The sequence below is a fragment of the Ooceraea biroi genome, chromosome 5 (assembly GCF_003672135.1).
Source record: "Ooceraea biroi isolate clonal line C1 chromosome 5, Obir_v5.4, whole genome shotgun sequence".
Classification (NCBI taxonomy): domain Eukaryota; kingdom Metazoa; phylum Arthropoda; class Insecta; order Hymenoptera; family Formicidae; genus Ooceraea; species Ooceraea biroi.
Window position 1 is genome coordinate 10,535,194 of NC_039510.1, and position 8,032 is coordinate 10,543,225.

General features: G+C 35.0%; 3 protein-coding genes and 1 long non-coding RNA gene across 5 annotated transcripts; 2 read left to right on the forward strand and 2 right to left on the reverse strand.

Annotated features, from left to right (window-relative positions):
• Positions 1 to 4: 4 nt before the first annotated feature.
• LOC113562004 lies at positions 5 to 2,536 on the reverse strand. The gene is made up of 2 exons (XM_026969855.1): positions 1,065 to 2,536; positions 5 to 632 (listed from the first exon to the last, which is right to left on the reverse strand). Exons 1-2 carry the CDS (start codon positions 1,168 to 1,170, stop codon positions 208 to 210), a joined length of 531 nt encoding a protein of 176 aa, XP_026825656.1. The 5' UTR covers positions 1,171 to 2,536; the 3' UTR covers positions 5 to 207.
• On the reverse strand, positions 2,066 to 6,377 carry LOC105281191 (beta-1,3-glucan-binding protein). Of its 2 annotated transcripts, none has more exons than XM_011342246.3 (8): positions 5,376 to 6,377; positions 4,745 to 4,972; positions 4,484 to 4,629; positions 4,204 to 4,346; positions 3,951 to 4,114; positions 3,078 to 3,448; positions 2,803 to 2,904; positions 2,066 to 2,684 (listed from the first exon to the last, which is right to left on the reverse strand). In XM_011342246.3, exons 1-8 carry the CDS (start codon positions 5,518 to 5,520, stop codon positions 2,574 to 2,576), a joined length of 1,410 nt encoding a protein of 469 aa, XP_011340548.1. In that variant the 5' UTR covers positions 5,521 to 6,377; the 3' UTR covers positions 2,066 to 2,573. The 2 variants fall into 2 exon arrangements, with proteins under 2 accessions (XP_011340548.1, XP_011340547.1); XM_011342245.3 differs by having other exon boundaries at positions 4,484 to 4,632.
• On the forward strand, positions 2,605 to 3,006 carry LOC105281190. The gene is made up of 2 exons (XR_894263.1): positions 2,605 to 2,696; positions 2,815 to 3,006. It is a non-coding gene; the product is annotated as an uncharacterized LOC105281190 (long non-coding RNA).
• A 171-nt stretch (positions 6,378 to 6,548) lies between the features above and the next one.
• Positions 6,549 to 7,938, forward strand: LOC105281188 (frataxin homolog, mitochondrial). The gene is made up of 3 exons (XM_011342242.3): positions 6,549 to 6,964; positions 7,063 to 7,183; positions 7,261 to 7,938. The coding sequence occupies exons 1-3, from the start codon at positions 6,735 to 6,737 to the stop codon at positions 7,507 to 7,509; spliced, it is 600 nt and encodes a 199-aa protein (XP_011340544.1). The 5' UTR covers positions 6,549 to 6,734; the 3' UTR covers positions 7,510 to 7,938.
• Positions 7,939 to 8,032: the final 94 nt, after the last annotated feature.

Here is an 8,032-nt window from a genome sequence, read left to right on the forward strand (position 1 = left end):
GTTTTGATTTTATAAAGTCAGTTTATTGTCACTAACTTACATTTGATATTTCTAGACAATTGTTTGTTAGTTTGAAACGACAATATAAGCCGTTTAAGAGAATAACGATTTACGGAAATAATTATTAGAAATAATTGTATTCATGCAATTATGCCAATTTGCAATAGAATCAAAATTTGCGGTAGCCGAGTGTCAACAACAAGAATGTTAAGTGACAGGCTTGATGATTATCACGTGCGGCGACGGGTCAATGTTCCTGCCGGATACATCGTGCGCAAGTTCTGGCAACGGGCTCTTTTTCTTGAAGGCCAGTGGTCTGTCTTCCGGTGCATCGATGTTGACCGTTTTCAGAGGTGTATCTGCCAGTTGCTTGCTCGTGATTCGACGTGCGTGCCCGTTAGCGCGTCTCCTCATGTGAGTCATACGCCGATAAATGCTGCTTTGCTTGGAAACTTCCGGTTGAGAAACGTCGGTCAAAAATGCCGATACAAAATCAGGGTTTCTTTGTTGTACTTGCGGCTGAAGCAAGTTCCCCTCTGCTTTGCGCGAGCTGACGGCGACCGTTTCTTCGTTCCTGTGTTTTCTAATTAATTCCGCAGTGGCTATACACTTGCGCAGTATATACTCGTTAGCTGAAATAAAATTCTTATAAATGTACAAATCTTCGTCAATTATCTAATTCTTATATAATTGTGTATAATAGGTAGAACCGGTTTCATCACGACTGCATGTCGTTGGCGAAACACGTTCTTAATCACATTTTTCGATTGCGCGTGCATTGAAAATGCAGAAAGTGACGTCATGCGTAATGACAATGATTTATACTTTAACACTCGCACCAAGATTTTTGTGAAATACGTATATGTGTATGTTAAATCTTATGTACAATAAGTGATAAACCAATGTCACGTGTATTTCACGCACTAGCTAGTTGATATAGCTAAAAGACGTTACAAAGACATTTAAAGGATATTCTAATTTTATAAAATTCCTTTACATGTATTTTTATTAATTTCCTAAAATTCTAAAGTTACACGTAGAGCACATAAAGTAAAGCTATTTACTTGATCGACTTGATCGATGATAATGATGATGATGATGATCTGCCAAAGAATCACTGGCCCAAATGAAAACGATTAAAATAACAGTCACTCTTTCCAGTGTCATCATTTATCACCAAATCTCTGCGAGTGCGAACGGCTGATCGATTGTAAAATAATAATGTTAGTAAACTAATGGCAGGACGAACACAGTTTATCTGCCAACGATGGGAAGAGATCGTGGTAGCTACCACGAGAGCTATCGATCGACTGTGGATCGCGAGGAAAAAGTTTCGTCGCGTAGAAGAAGGAGCAAACGGAACTGGACGGAAGACGTCGAAGCCGAACTGAGGTCGTTCGACTATTGTCGGGATTTTATGTTATAACAGTGTAGTACACGTGCGCGCTGTGGATGTTAAAATTAATTGGCTTCGACCGGCATCGAGCGCAATACTACGAAGCAGACGGAAGAAACCGCACGACGTCCCTTTTTTCTTATTTCCAATGTTAACCGAGGTAAACCGGTTTGAAGGATGGGCCAGGTCGAAAGTCGGCATCACACTTTAATCATTTTTTCTTTGTCTACTTTTCCTTGTCTAAAAAATCGTTGTATCAGTATCGGGCAAATAGTCTTAGAATCAAAATTACTGGAACTTCCAAGGCGATCTCACTACAGCCAAAAACAATGAAACTTGCGAGTAAAATCAATCTGACCATGTCAAATGGCCTTGACAACTAGTTGTCATAATGTATCGAAACTTATAAACTGGTATTTTAGCTGTTGCCGTTTAGGTCTTGCCACATGATTTGCGCAATGATGTAATAACTTTGAGATATAACTGTTAATACGGCTATAGTTCTCGTATTGTAGTGTTTAACATTGTTCGTGGATCATGCAGTATAAGCAGAATACAGTATAAGAATAGAAATAGCTATTACGCTATTTCTCTATATGTACAAGCATGTGAAAATGATATTAAGAGATGCAAAATGTCAGGCGCGTTAAAAATCAGCACGCACGGCTACGGTTAATAATACCATCGTTTCAGAAAATTTGCTCTACTACATGGAAAATGCATGTTCTTCGTCGTGCTGGCTTAAGAAATTTTTATGTTCGCGTAATGATCGGCAGGAACATTATCAGAGGATGATCGTTGGAGCGGCTAACGACACGAGCATTAAAGGTAGAACCAGCTCCGGGCGACCCTGAATTTCTTACCGATTTCGCGTTCACCCTTTATAGAAGCAGAACAGTCCAATTACAAAACTCTGATTGCGTTACACTGACAAAAAGAACTTTATGCCTCTCGTGACGAGGAACTCGAGTGCTATAATACATCGCAGGCAACATCATAATCTGCGATCATTAAATCAGAAAATAATTTTCGCCAATTTTTGCTCATTGTGCCTGCTCACGTTTATGGCAACATTGAGCGTCTACATGTGCATCTCTACATTACAAATAATATCAATCATTAAAATAATGATACGAATGATAAAAAGTGAAGAATTATGTAGGACGTCAATGTCAATTCAAAGAGACCACACTCGAACGTAATCTATTACAAAGGCAGTACTCTCGCCACCACCTCGTCTCCAAGTTGGTATCCACTGGTTCCGAGATTTCCAGAACTTCTGCATTGCCTGCAATCGGAGGTAATACTTTATGTAGCTATATTTTAAGACTCAGATTTTAAGAATACTAATATTTATCTTAGACACAAAACATTTTAATTCTAATATTATATTATTAATTCTATACCTTCACGTCTAGATTGCTCCATGGTTTTGGTAATCCAGAACTGATCGTGTTATCTGGGAACACACGCACTCCGCCCGCACCAAGACCGAGAGTGATATAAAACTATTACAAAAAAAGTAACAAATCTTTAATATGTATTGAAACACACATCTTGCATATCAATTTTACATTTAGCAACACTATAAAATATCTTACTAACAATAAGTTTTATACGAAATTACATTTCCTTGATACATGATATTTCGATTTTTATAGTTGACGCGTGCTAATGTTACCTCTTGATCGAACGGGGCAGCTTTCCTGCCTGCGTTAGGACCACTCATCCAGCCTCTTTCGTTGTGGCTCATTTGTCCGATTTCTTCGTTATCAACCAGAAACGTGAATCCATCGCTGGTCCAAATTGTAGTATATACGTGAAAATCCTGCGTCCAATGTGGCCCAAATTCTTGTACCTTGGAAACGAGTGTTTCCTGAATATTCGGCGACACACCTACTCTCACGCCAAAATCCAATCTTCTGGTGTCGTAGATCTTTGTTACATCCGTGGCATTCACCAGATTCTCATTGCCACGTACCAGACCTAGGAGGATACGACCGCTCGCATAGTTTGCCCCGTATACAGAATATTTCGGATCCAGCCACAATTCTGACAAAAGCAAGTATAATAGAATGATTAAATTTGTAATCAAAGATAATTTGAAATATTTACAATCCAAATATTATTAAAAACTTGTAAATTTTACATATATATGTTATATACATATATTTATTAAATATCTATTTATTACTTATAGCAATTATATATATTATAATTATAATCATAGTTACATATACTAAAATTCTGCCTTGATAATTTTAATACAGGTAGGAAGGTTTAAAAAAAAGAATTAAGCTATATCAAGTCCTACCAGTAAATTAAGTCCCTTTTAGGGATGATTCATTAAGAGACATTCACAATTGTCGAAAAAAAGACGTAAATTAGGAAAAGTTGATTAAAATTTGTATAGAAAATTAGAGATTTAATGAGATTGAATAACGAATCTTCTGGCATTAACAACATCCGATGAGATATCATTTCATTCACGAAATATCACGTAATATAGTCCAGTTATCTTCTTCACAATAAGCCGCAAATTGCGTGCAATTACCTGGATACAGCCAGTCGCCCTGGGGAAACTTTGCGCGTATCTCAATCTTTCCGTATCGAAAGGCGAAGCGTTCCTTCGTGGTAAGACGCGCGGATATAATGGGCGGTAGGATGTTGTAAGATATTCCCCGCCGCGTACATTCGGCAGGGACCGTGCTAGTACATCTATGAAACATATATCAGTTATAGATGAAAGGAACCGTGATAGTAATCTTAACAAGCTAAGAAAAGATCTTGCGAACATCAATGACTACCCATTAAGCTGTAATCTTCCGTATATAGTCGCATTTTCGCCGTAAGAATCCTCCAATATTATAGGCTTTATGTGAAGTCGACCATCCTTAACTTGCACAAGTTGTTGATGGAACTCGTTGTGATATACGCAAAACTCGTAATCCTGATTTCAACAGAAATATTTTAGATGTTTGATCGGATATTTTCATTGTTCACACAGCGAGTATATCTTGATACATACATTTATTCATATTTAAATATACGTACATTTGCATTTGTAACAATTTTTCGAATACTCACCGGACTCAATGGCATTTTAATATCACGTTTCCACAATGCCGTGTTAAAAGAGGTGAAATTATCTTCAAACAGTAGCTGACCTGCAGTTTCATTTCTTGATGTTGTGTTCTGTGCAATAGTTTGATTGCTATCCGCTTGGTCGGTCGCTGCTTAATTTAACATATGTTATTTGTAAAGTTTTTTTTTTTAATTTAACATATGTTATTTGTATCGTAATATTTTTGAATAATAATTGTACATTTTCATTCAACATAATCTTACAGGAATACATCCATCTTTGCTGATCCCTCCTGTGACTCTGCCTATCCGCTTGTGCATAAATCCAGTAATAAAGCACATCTCCATCCCTTATAGTCACATCCGAATCTTCAAAAGTCCAACGGCCATTTCTTGCTGAATAGACGTTACCAGCAATGTCACCGGATGCATCAATGCCTATTGCTTTATTGACGTTAGCGTGAAATCCAAATAGTCGTAAACCTGGTTCATCTGTAAAAGGTAAAACCAAACTTTTTATTATAATCTTATATAATATATAATCTTTTATAAATAAGTCATATAATTTTGGATATTGTTCATTTTTTTAGATAAATACTATAATATGAATATGTATTACATATATCTTATGTATATAATATATTATTTTTATAAATTATATTTTTATAAATTTTTATATAGATTTATATAAATAAATCGTTCTTTTCTTATACAAACTACGTAGCTTCAACTTGAGGAAACTACATGACTTGACATGACCTGTATATCGATAGATCTTTTATATAGATAATAGACTGGCAATTGCGCGATGCGCGTTTCTATTACATAAATATTATTGAATTGATCGGAGAGTCCATGCGGATTTGCAAAGTATATTTATAGATATTAGACATACCCGGTATAGAAACTCGAAGACCTTGCGGCTTCAGCACCTCGAAAGTTGGATCTGGCAGCACGTAGGGATACACCGACCCGGCAAATATGCATGTTAATGTGAACGTTAACCGGAGTACCGCGCGATCGACTTTGCGGGCAAACATGCTTGCGACGATTACCAATATTCAACGTTACAGGCGCGATATTTATAAAGCAACGGTATTGCGGAGATTTCAGAAAAACGCTGATACATGCATGAGCGTATCGCGAAAACATTCGCTGGAGTAACTTTTGCATCTCCCTGCTCCTCTCTTCGTATTTTTTTTCCTCCTTTGTCATGGTCGTGTAAATCCAGTCTCACTATCTGCCGAGGGAATTCCCTCGACGTCACTGGATTACCGAATCATCCGAATCATTGCATACAGCAAAACGTATATCTTTAGTCATCTAAATGTCCGGATATTGCCATTAACATCGGCATTTTTCGTGACTCTCGAAGAATAATGTGTTATATAAGCAAATATATTTCTAATGACTCTTAAAAATGCAGTGCAGCGTTTTTGCTTTAAAATTGTAATCCACTTTTTGTCCTAAATTCCAATTTTGTCCTAAATTTATTACGTGCATCACTAATTTTCGTATTTGTCATAAAATGAATGTTTATTTGTCGTATTCAGAATTTACATTAATGTTAACATATAATATTAATTGATAGTTTATACTGATAGAAGCATCGAAAATACGTGTCTATTATTAATAAGCATTCATAACACATATGTGTTGTTTGTCCTCATATAATTATTTGATACATATTTTTCCTTTCCAAAGTATTTCATCACTTTTATTTCTTTTACAAAACTATGTCTATGGTACACAATTAACATAAAACTTTATAAAACAATATAATATTGTACCATTTTTACATACCCCTGAAAGTTTATTGCTTTACGATAAATATTATTTCACTTCAAGATTACAAATGATATTTTATAAATGAATATTTAATTACGATATCAGGTGACATTGCTATTTTCTCTTTTTTGTTATTTAAAAAGATATTGTTATATTGTTTATTTTATATTTTACCTTGCATGATTGGTGTAGTAATTAATAAACGATATATAATATTTAATATATGTAGGTAATATGTTAGTTAAAAATTAATTAAAAGATTTAATAGCAATATTGTGACAGATCTTTTTTTTATCTTTAAAAAGATATTTGTCGTTCTCTCTCATTCTAATCTGCCGCCAAACTACGTGATTGGTGGTATTGAATAATACCTTGAACGCCGTAATGCCCATGTAAACATGTGTCCGGAAAGTTCGCCGCAGCGAAAATTCGTTTGATCAATAAAACTTGCAAGAATATATCTATCATGTTGAGTATCGTGACGAGAACTAGCATAATCTCGAGGCTCTCTTGTAAGTTATTAAATAGAACTTCTACAATCGAAGGAATCGTTCGTCAATTAAATAGGCATGGAATCCACGGTGGGGGTTATGTTAAACATAATTCAACGTTTATGCCGAAGAAAAATTGGCGAACGTTGCTGCAATTATCTGTAAATAGTTTCAATTCACCTGCTTTGCCGTATTCGACACAGTAGTAAGTATATTTCAAAAGTTGCCTGAAGTCAATAATTTAATATTGAATATTTGTCAATAATAATATTAAAATGTTTGTTACTTGTATAATTTTGGCAGCGAACTTAGCTCTGTACAATATGAGAAGATCTGTGATGAGACTCTAGACTCGTTAACTGAGTACTTTGAGGAATTGGTCGAAGCAGCGGCGCATTTGCCAGACGCCGATGTGGCTTATGGAGTATGTGTAACAATAATTAAAACATATGTGATGCTGGTTCACATACATGATACTATTTTAAAAACTTTTTGTTGCAGGACGGTGTGCTGACCGTAAAGTTTGGTGAGCCACATGGCACTTACGTTATAAATCGCCAAACGCCAAACAAGCAGATTTGGCTCTCCTCTCCAAAATCCGGTCCAAAACGTTACGATTTTATGAACGGCCGATGGATATATAAGCATGATGGAAAAAGTTTGCACGAGCTGCTGAATAATGAGATTCCAACGATTGTAAAAAATCAGGCATGCTTTGACAAGTGTTCCTTTAGCGGTAGAGAGAAATAAACTGTGATAGATATGATGTGATAAATAATATCAATAATTTCATTATGGCATGATTATCATAATTCTCATAATTATATAAAAGTTATTATAAAGGTCTGATTCGTGGAAATTGTTGAGAAATTTAATTTACACACATAAAAATACAAAGGTGATTCGGAAAGAAATCAATAATATATAAGCACTAGTTTTTGGAATTTTCATGTGAGTAATTTTAATGTTTGAAGCAATTACACGGCTATTTTTGCACTGCAATAAAATTCTGCACAACATGTACACTATTATTAATTTATATTTTATGTTGCAACGATAATATGTAAGAAAGATAAAACAATATATGTAAGTTATCTTGAAAGAGAGGAAACATCGGCATGTAAGATATTTTGTAATTAATATAAATAATGATATTTAAAAATATAAATCCACTTTGTACATAGATGTAATATTATGCCCTCTGTGAAACGGTATACGTTGATTATATATTGATGATTTTTCATACGAGATATTTTTTTACTGTAAATATAAT

Bases quoted from the DNA above. Each gene is read 5' to 3' on its own strand.
- LOC113562004 (XM_026969855.1), bottom strand. From the start codon at position 1,170: ATGATGACACTGGAAAGAGTGACTGTTATTTTAATCGTTTTCATTTGG. The intron at 633-1,064 runs GTAAATAGCTTT...ATTTTATTTCAG, and splicing joins TCATCGATCAAGTCGATCAA to CTAACGAGTATATACTGCGC.
- LOC105281191 (XM_011342245.3), bottom strand. From the start codon at position 5,520: ATGTTTGCCCGCAAAGTCGATCGCGCGGTACTCCGGTTAACGTTCACA. The intron at 4,973-5,375 runs GTATGTCTAATA...TACCTTTTACAG, and splicing joins TCTTCGAGTTTCTATACCGG to ATGAACCAGGTTTACGACTA. The intron at 2,905-3,077 runs GTAACATTAGCA...TTTTTGTAATAG, and splicing joins CTGCCCCGTTCGATCAAGAG to TTTTATATCACTCTCGGTCT.
- LOC105281188 (XM_011342242.3), top strand. From the start codon at position 6,735: ATGTTGAGTATCGTGACGAGAACTAGCATAATCTCGAGGCTCTCTTGT. The intron at 6,965-7,062 runs GTAAGTATATTT...TAATTTTGGCAG, and splicing joins TTGCCGTATTCGACACAGTA to CGAACTTAGCTCTGTACAAT. The intron at 7,184-7,260 runs GTATGTGTAACA...TTTTTGTTGCAG, and splicing joins ACGCCGATGTGGCTTATGGA to GACGGTGTGCTGACCGTAAA.